Source organism: Dromiciops gliroides, chromosome 3, assembly GCF_019393635.1.
Source record: "Dromiciops gliroides isolate mDroGli1 chromosome 3, mDroGli1.pri, whole genome shotgun sequence".
In the NCBI taxonomy this organism is placed as follows: Eukaryota; Metazoa; Chordata; class Mammalia; order Microbiotheria; family Microbiotheriidae; genus Dromiciops; species Dromiciops gliroides.
In genome coordinates, this window is record NC_057863.1 from 159,595,547 (window position 1) to 159,610,238 (window position 14,692).

Below are 14,692 nucleotides of genomic sequence, written 5' to 3' on the forward strand. Positions count from 1 at the left end.
TGACTAACAAAAATTCTACCCATCCTTTGAAGCACATTTGCTCCCTGGTTTTCAACTATTTCAACCTGTATTGGTCTCTCTTTTCTTTGAACATCCACAAGCTCTCTGTTTAGAGAAACTACTCCTTCCTTAGAAAGAGTAACTAGGCTCTATCCAAACTGTAGGTGTTAAAGGGCTTTTTCTTCAAGCAAAAGAGGACTGTTCATTCAGTCATAGGTTCTGAGGATGACAGGATCCTAGAGCTAGAGCTGAGAGGGGCCTCATCTAGTACAAATCACTTAAGAAGAAAAGAAAAGCATTTGCTAAGCACTTTATAAAGTGTCAGGCATTGTGTGATATCTTGGGGCTGCAGAAAGATGAAATAGTCCCCACCCATGTCATTTCTTCCAGGGCCCAACTTCCAGTTTGCCCTGGTGTTTCCTACGTGTTGCCCACTTCCAGGTATCCCTTTTCTTGGGAGTAATCTCAGCCAGTACAACTCCTATAATAAATTTTAGGTGAGGACAGCAATAGCCTAAAAGATTGGAAAGATCAATGAATTTGGAATTGAAATCTCTGGGCTTGAATTTCTGTTATTGGTGTTTTTTTGTTTGTTTTTATTTAATTCTACTATATCCAAAACAAACCTCTTCTCTCTAGGCCCTGTATCCCTCATCTATTAAATGGAGGGTTGGACTAGACAGTCTCTCTAAAACCTCTTTTAATTCTGAAATTGTTTGATCATGTGATCTTATAAGAAAGGATCTGACCATAAATTCATCATCACTTCCTCCCCAGTACTTAAACACAACATATATGGGCCTTTTATTTTATTCCATTACTTCCACCAATGCAAGGGATAGATAGTTTGAGGCTGTATGTAATCTCAGATTCATCTTTTAATTTATGTGCTCACTGTATAATGAATTCTGGAATCAAATGCGACTTACCATAGTGTTATACTAACAACTAGGAACAATCCTCACTCAGTATAATAAGAACAGAAAAGGAGGAATAGCCATTGACATCTCAAACTCATTATGCTCAAAAATAGAGTTCACAATTTTTCCCCAAAACACTTTACATCTTCCAGACCTTCTCTGTTACCTGTCTAGGGTACCACACCTTCCTAGCAACCCAGGCTTACAAGCTGTCGTCTGCCACTCCTATTACACTCACTTCACATATTCAGTATTATGTCATTTTGTTCATATATATCTTCATAATATCTTTCATGTGTGCCTCTTCCCTTTACTTACACAACCATACCTTGTAGTTTTTCATCACTTGAACTTCCTCTATTGTAATAGATTTCTTTTTTTTTTTTTTAGTGAGGCAATTGGGGTTAAGTGACTTGCCCAGGGTCACACAGCTAGTAAGTGTTAAGTGTCTGAGGCCGGATTTGAACTCAGGTACTCCTGACTCCAGGGCTGGTGCTGTATCCACTGTGCCACCTAGCTGCCCCTGTAATAGATTTCTAGTGGATTTCTCTGCCTTAAGTCTTTCCCCATAGCAATTAATCCATCCTCCATTCAGCTATCAAAGAGACTTTCCTAAAATGCAAATATGACCATGTCACCTCCAACTCACTAAATTCCAGTAGCTTCATCTTACCTCCAAGGTCAAATATCAAATTCTATTTGACTTTATCATCATCATCAGAAAGCATTTACATAGTGTTTTAAGCTTGGCAAAGCATGTTATCTTGTTTTATCCTCATATAATGCTGTGAGTTAGATACTATTTATTATGCCACTTATAAATGAAGAAACTGAAGCCTAAAGAAGTTAGTGTGACTTCTCCAAGGTCACACGGCCAGTAAATATCTGAGGTGGGATTGGATGGAACAAAGTTTTTTCTGATGCCTGGTTCATCTACTCTGCCACCCAGCTGCTGGCTCTTCTTCTTCTTCTTTTTTTTTTTAGTGGGCAGTTGGAGTTAAGTGACTTGGCTCAGGGTCACCACAGCTAGTAAGCCTTAAAAGTGTCTGAGGCCAGATTTGAACTCAGGATAGCTCCTGACTCCAGGGCCGGTGCTCTATACACTGAGCCACCTAGCCGCCCAGCCAGCTCTTACTTAATCTGCCCCCGTCTTTTCTTTCTTTCTACTCTTCTGACAGTTATTCCCCTCATGCAAACAATTGGCCTTTCTTTCTGTTCCTCCCACATGACCTTTTACCTCCTGACTTTGTGCCCATTAAACTGACTGTCCTCATGCCATGCCCTGACATTTTCCTCCCTCCTTATCTCTAATGGTTTTCCTGCCTTCCTTCAAGACTTGGCCTAAATACAGCCTTCTGCGGGACACCTTTACTGGTTGCATCACTGCTAATGAATGTCTTTCCTCCCAGGCTATCTCCCATTTGCTCAGTATTTTGCTTATATGTGCATAGTTGTCTTTGTATCCAAGCACTTTGTATATTGGCCAGCTAAGGAGTAAGCTTAATAAATGCTTTTTGGGGCAGCTAGGTGGTGCAGTGGATAGAGCACCGGCCCTGGAGTCAGGAGTACCTGAGTTCAAATCCGGCCTCAGACACTTAACGCTTACTAGCTGTGTGACCCTGGGCAAGTCACTTAACCCCAATTGCCTCACTTAAAAAATAAAAAAATAAATGCCTTTTGACTGACTGCCTTAACCTCCATGAGACTGTTTCATCATTTACAAATTAAATATAAGAATACTTATATTTTCTACCTTAGAAGGTTGTTGTGGAGGATAGAAATAGGGGTTAGTGTCGTTATTATTTCTGCTAATAGACAATGAAAACTCATATTCTCTATAATTTAAAGCCAAATAATAATGGCTAGCATTTATGTCGTACTTTGAAGGCTTGTAAAGTGCTCTTCAGATGTTTTCTCATTTAATTCTTACAACAACCCTGAAAAGTTGGAGTTACTTTGATTCCCGTTTTACAGGTGGAGGAGTCAGAGGTTAAGTGACTAGCTGAGTCCCACAGCTACCATTTCAGGCTGGATTTGAACTTAGATCTTGAGTGTTGGTCCAGAGGTCTCTGCAGGGTCCACCTGGCTTAAAGAGTTGCACGAATATCAGACAGGTTATGTTCCTTGTCTTCAATCCCAATTCTAGAGTCCAAGGTGTTCTTTGACCCTGTCTTCTTGACCACAAGCCTAGCACTTGATCCACAATACCATTCTTCCTCTCATAGTAGACAATCATAATAAGAATGATTTTAATAGATTTTAGCTCAATAGCCTATTTGTGTGGCTTTTATAGAAAAAAGTTTCATGGATTTTGGCCTGTAGTCTATATTTCTCTCAAAGAGAAACCGCAGAGGGCTGCATATTTACTCAGAAAATCACAAATCGGACATTGTCGTCTATATTGTTTTGTTTTTCATAAACATTTTCCATTACAGTTTATTTCTGATTCAGGTGGTCCTTGTGGCAAGTTTTGCCCCACGTGGGGCACATTGTCCCTAAACCCCATTATCATTTTCTTTTCTTTTATTTTTTTTCCCTTTTTTTTTTTTTTTTTGCAGGGCAATGGGGGTTAAGTGACTTGCCCAGGGTCCACACAGCTAGTATGTGTCCGAGTGTCTGAGGCCGGATTTGAACTCAGGTACTCCTGAATCCAGGCCGGTGCTTTATCCACTGCACCACCTAGCTGCCCCCTAACCATATCATTTTAATACATGTAACAAAAAACATATAATGTTATTAGAATTTTCAATTATTCTAAAACATGACTTTACATATCATAAATATCACAAAACACTCACCTTCATGCTATAGATTTAATAAATACATTTTATTAATTTAATACTATCCTTAAAACAATTATCAGTTTACAGCAATTCTAATATTGACCTTTGCACCTTAAAACTTTGTGAACCAGAAGGATTTATTTAGAGTAACAGAGTTTTCTAACTTAACTGTAGCTTATTAGGTCCTCAAGGGTAAAGTTTGAATAAAATTAGACTCTACATTGTCTTTGATATGGGGAAATTTAACAGACAGGATGGCGTTAACTAATGAGTTGGTCATATCCAGGAGCAAGCTGAATGATTCTGGTTTTTGTTTAGCTTTCTTTTAGCCATGTCCTTCTTACTCTGGCATTACTTGATCTTTAATTTAGAAATAGGTTCTATTGCATACCACCTGCATGTCCTTAGTCAAATCATGTAAACCTCTCTTAGCCTGTATCCCATATAAAAGATAGGGTTGAATGAAATAATCTCTTAAAGTAACTTGTGCTTTAGAGCCTATAATTCTGTAATGAGTTGTCACTAATTTTGAAATTAAAATGAAATTATTTTGATTTAGTTAAAAAATTCTTATTGAATCTAAAAATGCACAGAAACTAAGGTGATTGGTTTGATTAGACTGTGTTCATTATATTTTAATTATATTTTATACCTGATGTCTTTACTAATACCAGTAATATTTGATACTTAAGAGATGTCATATAGCTTGGCCTACTCTGTGTATTTGTCTCAATTGTTTAATTTAAATGTAATTCAAAATGATTATATTTTGCAAAAGTAAAATGGTCTAGTATCAGTTAATAATTTTAAAATATTTTCAATATTGCTACTTCAGACATTAATTTTACCTCCTTTAATCAGTCAAGAAGGACTTAACTAAATCCTTATTCTTTGCCAGATGTTGTCTTAAGTTCTGGGGAAATAAATACAGAAAAAGATAGAGCCCCTGCCTGTAAGGGTATTCAAATTCTATTAGGGAAGACAGCAAATACACTCGATTAGTGTCCATGGGAAGTCACAGGGATGGTAAGGTGATGCAAAGTATAGTCATTTGGCATGCCCTTTACCAAAACAGTGGTGCTGCTCATTTCACTAGTGTCCCCAGAGCAAGAGATGAAGAGGGAGGGGCTTAGATGGGGGTGATATGGATGAGCTGTGATGGTAAAGAGAGTATAGTCTGAGTAGGCTAGGTGAATTAGTTTGAATTCAGTCACTTACCAAAAAGGCTTGGTATTTTTTCCTCTAACTTTTGAATATTACCTGTACTACATGCTCAGTCAACAAGCATTTATTAGCCTGGCTAAGCACTAGAGATACAAGGAAAGGCAAACAAAGTAATGTCTTCTCTCATTTTATAGCCCAATAGAGTGAGACAACCATGCAAACAAGACTACATACATACACGCAAACAAGACTACAAACATACACACAAACAAGCTATATTGGGAGGAGGCATTCTCAGAGAAAAATGCATGGAGATCGAGGATTGGCAGAGGCTTCTTGTAGAAGGTGCCTTAGCTGAGACACTTGAATGTCCTCACAGAACTAGCATCTCCATTTAGGAATTGCCATTTAAACATACATTGTACACCAATATTTTCATTTTGCCTAATTATTTATTGCTCATTGCTATACATTCTCAAGCGCCTAGTGCTTAAAACTTTTTCATCGATAAGTATCACAAGTTTCTTCCTCTGTAATAGAAGTCAGACCTAAACCCCTATGATCCTAAGTTCAGAAACAATAATGCTTATCACACTGAAAGCTCTTTGAGGATTTTCTGTCATCTCTCACTAATTTAAAAATGTTTGTTACATATTCGGGATGGGTAAGATGCTATGCTTAGCATATTATTCTTTATGCTTTCTTTTATTTGCTTTTGGGAATTTGCTATTCTCTATAGTTACTGATAGCTAATGTTGGTATATGGACTTCACGTGTCTATCATATTATTAGCTAGCCTTTGAAAATAAGAGGACGGTGTGTGAGAGGAGGGGTATTATCAGCCTCAAGGCTACCATGTGGTAGGTCTTAGAGCTATATCAGCATAGTGAGAAAGCTGCCACTGTTCTGTTCCCTTCTAACACTTTAGACAGTGAAAATTATAAGATAAATGTGGGGTTGCGCATGGAGCATCTTTGCTGGGAGCTCTGGATTCTCCATCCCTGAGACTTAAAAAAACTGACTACCCAAAGTTTAATACCCAAAGCTTTTGCACCTTTTTTTTTTTTTTTGAGTGTAGATAAAAGTATCATAGATACTGGCAGGGGATTTTTGAGGTTGAGTTTAGAGCTTTTGTCTGAGAATCTGTGTAATATTACTTATACTGAGCTTGGGTATTTTCTGTGACTGAATATTTTACTGATCTATTATTTTGTGGAGGACTAAAATAATGTTTGGAAATATACTATTATATTTCTATGTTTACATGTATGTACATGTATACTTACACACACATGCAGAAATATGAATACATAAATATCTACAGCTTTTTAACTGCATACAACCAGAATTTTAGGCTGCGTGTGTGTGTGTGTGTGTGTGTGTGTGTGTGTGTGTGTGTGTGTTTTAGCAATAAAGAGATCCTCAGAAACCACTGCTTTTATCTTTCTTCTACAGTGATAAACTTTTATGTTGGAGTGTTGAAAGTACTCAGATAATAAGGCTTAGATTTTTGTTTTATTTGGCAGTAGACTTCAGTTTTGAATTCCTTTAATCTATCCATTCCATTCTTTTATATTTATTCTGATAGCTGAAGGTTCTATGAAGGATTTTTCTTTATATGTACTTATTGTATCAATAATACTTAAATTGTGTGGCTTTTCCACACTAACATGCTGAAATGGACTCATCAATCAGTTGCTGAATTTGTGTTTGTCTTCTTTGAGATTGGGTGGGGAGGGGGGAGAAATAAGAAAACAATTCATATGTTAGATCTAAAGTTTCATTAAAATTGCTTATGCCCTGTCCCAGGCATTTTAAGTGGGCCATCTGTCTAAACATCTCTCTCTTTTTTTCTGATCATTTCCTCGACTTATTCATGAGCCATGGGAGGGCTCCTTTGTAGTCTCCATGTAGCTAGTTCAGTCTACCCCCACTGAATACATCTATGTGCTTGCATAACATATCTTTTCACAGTGCTGGAAATTCTCTGAACTTGGTTCAGATGAATGGCCCACTTTCTGAAGGTCTTTTTCTTCCTGAAAAAATTTGTATGCAGAAACTGACCTCAGTGACTACAGAATCCAGCATATTATTCTTGATCATTTTATAGGCCACCTGCTGTGAAAGTTATGATGAAGGATTTCTTAATGATTCTTTTGTCATTATCATTGTTTTAAGTCAATATTTCACGTTATTTTATTGCTAGATAGATAATGGCACAATTGAAAGCCAGCTTTACTGAATGTCAGATAATATGGTTTTGAAATGTTCATAATCCTTGGTAATTGGAAACCCTGCTTTGAGTTAAGTCTCTTGGTATTTATCCCAATATACTGTAAAATATGGCACTTAATAGGCAGAGCAGCATTTCTTTAAATGTATAATAATTTATATTTTATGTAAAGAAATTTATGATACTAAAGAATCTAGTGATATTTACTAAAGTTCACTACATTGTCAGTGACAGTCAGATGGCAGGTTTTTCACCACAAACAATAGAAAATTGTAGTTTTATTGAACTCTTTTATAGCAATTGACTGATGGCAATCCAAAGTGGACAGGCTCTTAAAGCACTATTATTTGATTTGCTTTTGTGATGCCTGTTATGTTAGTTGCTTGTGTTTCTCTTATTTTTCTTTCTTTCTTTCTTTCTTTCTTTTCTCTCTCTCTCTCTTTCCCTTTCTTTTCTTTCTTTTTTGGAATAGGAAAGACACTAGTTTAATTGATGTCAGCTTTGCAGTTTAATAACAATAAGTTGCATGGATTTAAATTTTGATCAGATGGCAGTCCTTGCTGAAAACTTATTGAAGGAAAGGGAGTATAGTTTTCTTTGTGTCAGTGCTATTGTGATGTATGAAGTGGAGTGCAAGACTTCTTTTCCTTCTTCTGGGACAAAAGAGTGTAGATAGCAATGAATTTCATAAAAATCAACTTTGAGACTAGTTCAGATTAGGATGGATTTATTTAACTATTAATACCCTGAATTTAAATGTAACCTAGTTATTCCCATTATATTCTTCACTAAGAAAAATTGTTAGTAGTATATTTTAAAATTTAAAACATTAAAAAAATTTTAAAGTCAGTATTAATCTTTGTTTATAGTTTAGCTCCCTCTTTCATCTTACCATAATTCATCTATATATAGCCCACTAAAGCTTTTTTTAAAAAATGTTATTATCTACTTCATAGAATCACAAACATTTTAAAAAGGCAAATATGGAAAATTTATTAAAGAAAATTTATTGCTCATCTAGTCTAACTCCGTATATTTACTAATTAAGAAGGTTCTAGAAATTTTTTCAAGATTGCAGAACCAACACTAGAAACCAGTCCTCCTGATTCCCTAATCCTTGAACAAAATTGATTTCTAAATAATGTTTGTTTAATTGAATTTAATTAATTTCTCTATTGTACAAACATTTTTCATTTATTTTATAAAACCATACATTTACATAGGTTGTATATTCTGATATCTTTTATTGTTTATCCTAAATTCACTTTCTCTCTCAGGACTCAGTTTCCTTCCCTGTAAAACAGGGATAACTTAGTACACTCCTTCACAAACTGAGAGAATCAAAAATGAAATAATATACGTAAAGTAACTGGGAACCCTAAATGTCCTTTAAAATACTAGCTATTATTATTAACTATCATGATTATAATTTAGCATAAATTCCGTGTTATAGCCACTATAGGTGGGGGGGGTGGAGAAAGAATGTTTTCTGTTTTCTGTGTGTTAAGATTGAGATGCCTGTGCAACATCCAGTTTGAAATGTTTCGCTTGAATGAAAGCACAAGATTTTGATTCAGGACACCTGAGTTCAAATCCTGTTTCATTTTCTAGCTATTTAATCATTGTTTGGAACCTCAGTTTCCTCATTGGTACCATTGGGGTAGGAATACACTACTTACTTTGTGAGAAATAATTATTAATAATCAATATCTTATCACAAAATAATAATCAATAATCTTGGATGACCCAGTGATCTCTCTTGTTTGGGACCACCCTAAGGGTACAATAGAGATGGAGATTGATTTGTCATATTTAAATTGAGTGATGGGATTATACCACATCTAGTCTGTGCCCTTGGGAGAGTCTTTTGGACACTTTTCCCTGATGTCATGGTAGAGCTCATTTTAATGTAGACCATCCTCAGTCATGGCAAACCATGGAGTTGAATGATGCTAAACTAATTAGCTCTGATCAATGTATCATGGCCCATCTCTATCAAAAGGGGATAAAAGGGGCAGCTAGGTGGTGCAATGGATAGAGCACCAGCCCTGGAGTCAGGAGTACCTGAGTTCAAATCCAGCCTCAGACACTGAACACTTACTAGCTGTGTGACCTGGGCAAGTCACTTAACCCCCAATTGCCTCACTAAAAAATTTAAAAAAGGGGGGGGATAAAAGCCTTGACCACTGGAGGGTCACCATAATGGCTCTCTGTCTGGGCTTCTTGGACCTTGTGTGCGCTCTCATAAGACAGTGTGGGCATGGTAGGGCTTCTAAGCTCCCCTTGAGACGCTGTGCTTGTCTCTCAGAGACAAAATGGATCTGAGGCTTTTCTCCTGCTTGTTGCTAACTACTACATGGTAAAATTCTTTACTGGTTTATATGATATTGATTAATAATAAATGCTTCCTGCCAATATGGGTGCAATGGCCAATTAATATATAAGTAGTAATAATTTTAGAAAACAGTTTCACACCAAATAATTTAAAAAACACCCGTTGTGTGTACAGGAGGTATCTTGCAAATTTAAAGCGTTATATAGATGTGAATTTCATACTATACTTTTCATATATTATGTTATAATTTTTTGTTGTTGACTGGTCTAGGAACCTAAACACTTTTAACATTGTGTGTGTGTGTGTGTGTGTGTGTGTGTGTGTGTGTGTGTGTGTGTGTGTGTGTGTGTGTGAAAATGTGTTGCAGGTTGCCAACATATTTTTATAAATAGACTTATGATTTTGGGACTGCTTGTATATGTAGGATTTTTTCATAGTTATTTTATATGTACTTTTTGACTATCATTAACTTAATTTCAATTTTTGGAAAGACTGAAGCAGGAGAGACAATTTTTTTTTTTTTTGGCAGGGCAATGAGGGTTAAGTGACTTGCCCAGGGTCACACAGCTAGTGTCAAGTGTCTGAGGCTGGATTTGAACTCAGGTCCTCCTGAATTGAAGGCCAGTGCTTTATCTCCTGTGCCACCTAGCTGCCCCCAGGAGAGACAAATTTAATGAAAGAGAGAATAATCTGAAAATATTAATTGCTTTTATTTCCTTTCTTATTTAGAGTTCCCATCTGTAAACCAAAAATGGCAAACTGGGACCTATCAATAAAAATAGGAGATGAAATTCATTCTGTCAGAGCATCAAACAGTGGCTCCACATTTTGTGTAAGTTTTATTCATTTTTTTAGTAATTACAGAATAATGAATGATTATGTGAAAATTATAGTTCTAAAAAGTCTTCATTTCTATTTTGCCTTTCTGTGAGCTGATATAGTTAAGCACATGTTTGATATTTTGGAAAATCAGTTCCTCAAGCTTATTCTTTCCTTAAATGAGAAATAAAATATCTTCTTTTCTTTGTGAGGATTAGAATATTTAGGTAAATGAATAAACCATAGCACCTAGATAAAAAGTCAGTCATTTAGAAACTTTCTTATAAGATTAGACTGCTATACTATGACAGCCTTTTGGCAATTAAGTAGCTAAGTCCTCCTTGGATAGAATCCAGAATGAACCTTTTTAATTCTAGGGTGTAGTGAACATTTACAGTGAGTTGCCAATGTATGAATAAAGTAGCATTCATGCTATTTTTAAAACCTGGCATTTGTAGAGACTAAAAAAGTATTTTGAGAACATTAATCTTTAGCATTCTACTAGGAAATTGTTGTTGTTGTTCAGTTGCTTCAGTTGGCCTACCTCTTTGTGACCCCATTTGGAGTTTTCTTGACCAAGATAAAAGCAAGTGTTTGCCATTTCATTCTCTCCAGCTCATTTTACAGATGAGAGAACTGAGGCAAACAGAGATAAAGGACTGGGTCACACATCTAGTAAGTGTCTTTGGCTAGATTTCTCTTCTTTTCTTTTCTCTTCTTTTCTTTTGCTGGGCAGTGAGGGTTAAGTGACTTGCCCAGGGTCACATAGCTAGTAAATATCAAGTGTCTGAGGCCAGATTTGAGCTCAGGTCCTACTGAATCCAGGTCCGGTGCTTTATGCACTGCAACCACCTAGCTGCCCTGGCTGGATTTCAATTCAGGTCTTCCTGACCCAGATCTGGCACCATATCCACCTAGCTTCCCATACTAGAAAAGCTGTTATGCTATTGCCATAATGAATATTATATTAGACTATGTTATGTTTGGCTGTTTTCCCCTCTTGGTGGCTCTTTGATTGGGATTTCCTTCAGTTCTTTGAACAGTTATTCCTCATACGAGAAAATATAAATGTAAGCAAAAATAAAAATAATAAAATGTCACCATAGGTGACGCCTAATGAGACTTGAGATAGTAAATACAAAAATTAATATAGGTATTATTTCTATGTGAAGGGCTGGTTTTCTAAAATAGTTTACAGCTGCTCTGATTGGGTGCCTAGAGATATTTAGGTGCCTTCCAGGTAAGAAGTATTATTTGTGGGGAGAGAGAGGCAGAAAATCCCTGTCCCCCTATATCCCCTGTGTAAACACTGTGGCCAGAGTTTAACAGCCTTCCACTCCTAGCTTTGTCTTCTTACTCTTTGTCTTCAGCTCTGCCCTTCCCTCTCAATCCTCCAGCCCCAGAAGGTGGGAACATGGGCCCCAGCAGCAGGGCAGCATGAGGGCATGGACATTGGCTGTCCACTGAGAAGCAAGGGACCCGGGCTCTACAGTATTCTCTTGCTTAGAGGAAATTCTGAATTAGAGGTTTTCAATCATAATCCCACAGGTTATAGTTTTACACCTCTGGCTCTTAAAACAAATGTACCAAATGTCTCAACTGACATTTCATCTCCTACTGAACAGGATTTCTGTGGCAGCAGCACGTCATCAATAAATAGGGAAAGCTATCCTTTCTCAGGATAGTCAAATTATAGCTCACATGGCTTATTAAAGGGGATAATTCCTTAGTGACAATACTTCACAGTAATAGAAGAGCTACTATCAAAGAATCTAAAAACCATGTAATTATAATCATTTATGTACAAGCTCATAATCCAAGGGTAACTTTTACCTGGCTGTTTTTTTGAGAGCCAGTGTGATGTAGATTGGAAACTTGTTACCTGAAGACCTAGATTCAAGGCCCTCTTCTGTGACATCCCTAGGCAAGTCACTCTCAATGTAGAGAAGGGTTCAGATCTACACTGGTAGAGGAAATGAAATTCCTCGTGAGTTTCCCTGCCTCAAAGAAATAACAGGTCCAATTAAAAAATTCTTTTTTAGAATCAGCTTGGTAAACTTATTTAAACTCTTGCTTAGTATAAGTAGGAAATTATACTCATAGACTATTAAAGAATATTTATTTTTACTATGTAGGCATCTCTGAGGTGGGAAAGTAAACTAGAAATTTTTGAATTTAATTTCTTAAGATTATAGATGGAGAGTTGTACAATTACCTTATTTTAGAAATGAGGGAAGCGAGGCCCAGAGAGGTCAAATGACTTGTGATGGTGACAGAGATGGGTTCAAAAATATTGAATTCCAGCACAACCACCATAATCAATATCTTCGTCATCCTCATAGCTTAGATTTATGTATTGTTTCAAGGATTACAAAGTGCTTTATGTCTTTATTTCATCTGATTCTCACAAACAACACTATTATAGATGGCATTGTTATTTCCATTTTGCAGATGAATAAAATGAGAGTCATAAAGATTAAGTGATTCACTACAGAGCCACATAACCAGTAAATTTCTAGGCAAGTTCAAACTCAAATCTTTCTGACACTGAGTCTGTCACTAAAGTCTTACTTTAATTTTTTTTTTCTGGGTAATTTAATCATTTTATTAATAGACTGCCTTTCTTGGGGTCACAGTTCATATGCTTCTCCAAATGGAGGAAGTCCATCCCATAGCAATCAAATCAAATTAGTTAGCAACAATCAAATCTAATTGATTGACATGTTTGGAATGAGTTATATTAAAATGAAGTCTGGAGATACACTCAGGTCACTCAACTCTTGGTAATGACATTAGAGAAGGAATGTAAAACCCCTCACTCGTAATAGTTTCCGTCTAGGGGGGGGTCTTACTCTTGTCTGATGATGTTGTTGTTCAGTCATGTCTGACTCTTTGTGACCCCATTTGAGGTTTTTGTGGCAAAGCTACTGGAGTGATTTGCCATTTCTTCAGCTCATTTTTACAGATGAGGAACTGAAGCAAATAGGGCAAGTGACTTGCCCAGGGTCACCCAACTGTTAAGTGTCCTTGGCCAAATTTGAATTCAGGAAAAGGATTCTCTCTGACTCCAAGCCTGTCACTCTATCCATTGTACCACCTGGCTGCCCCCACTTTTGTCTTATGCTTCTATATAAACATTTTCTTAAGTTCGCAGCAAAGGAGAGCCATTTCAAATAATTAGTGATGCTATATCATTGTTCTTGTTTTAAGGTTAAGTTGGTTTATATAATTGTGTATTAATGAAATAGACTTACAAATTATAGATCATATGTGACTCTAAACAAAATTAAAAAAATTTTTTTGCTTCCTCAACTTTGACAGCAATTGTGACTATTCCTTCTATAAATCAGATATTGTTATCATTCATAACCTATCTCTGTTACTTACTACTACTGATGTGACCCTGGGCAAATATTTTTACCTCTCTGAGCTTCAGTTTTTTCATCTGTAAAATGATGATGTTGAACTCTAGTGCCTCTTTATGGTCTCTTTCAGACATATATCTATGAGGCTGTGAAAGTGAACATCTGAGCATTTCAGGCTCTCATTACCTCTTATTTGATTTATAGCCTCTTTATTGCTCTCCTGTCCCTTAGTCACTTTTCTAATCCATAATCCACACAAATAATCTTTTAAAAACACAGATTTTACTACATTATTTCCTGGGGCATAAAAGAAACTATTGAAGCATTCTGGGGGCCTAGAAAACATGCTTTAGGAAAATTTTAAAAGGAGAGAACACTTTTCACAGGAAGTGAAAGAAGCCATTGGGTAAATCTTCATAAATGGCTTGCAACTGAGTTGAACTTTGAAGAAAGACTAGAAATCTGAAAGGCAAAAACAAGAAGGTAGTGCATTCCAGGAGTGATGACTTTGAATATGGGGAAAACCACATTCAAAGGAGATGGAGTCAGAAAGCAGTAGGGGATTATAAGAAAAAAATAGGCTGAAATTACCAAAGATCTTTGTTGTTTTTAAAAAAAATTTTTTTTCAGAGACCTTGACCATAAGCAGGGAAGATGGTGATAACAATAATAACAGAAAGGAATATGGATTCCAGATGAGGTGAAAGAGTCCAAAAATATATGAATAAATATTTCAAAACAAAATAAAATGAATCAACACTTGATGAAGACGATGATTTTATAGATTCCCAAGAGAGCATGCATCTACAGTAGGGTGTTCCTGAATAATTTAAAAAAGAAATAAGAATTGTGAAAGCAGAGTTGTTTGTACAGCAGAAATAATTGGCAGAATAGGAAAATTAAAATCCGCAGCGACAAATCTCCCCAAGAAACAAGAGAGAATAACTGAGTGGAGTTGCAAAGACACAGAAGTAAAGAACAATCTGGAAGAAGAGAAGCAAAAAAAAAATAACATTAAAAGACATTATCTCCATATATGCTAATCATATTGATTTCAAAGACAGGATTCATGA

General features: G+C 36.3%; 1 protein-coding gene across 1 annotated transcript in view; it reads left to right on the plus strand.

Moving 5' to 3' along the window:
• The window catches only part of PCCA (propionyl-CoA carboxylase subunit alpha), a 496,164-nt gene that overhangs the window by 308,449 nt on the left and 173,023 nt on the right, over nucleotides 1–14,692 (plus strand). Inside the window, 1 exon segment of the mRNA XM_043998838.1 lies at nucleotides 10,165–10,267. Coding sequence (XP_043854773.1) covers nucleotides 10,165–10,267 — 103 coding nt within the window.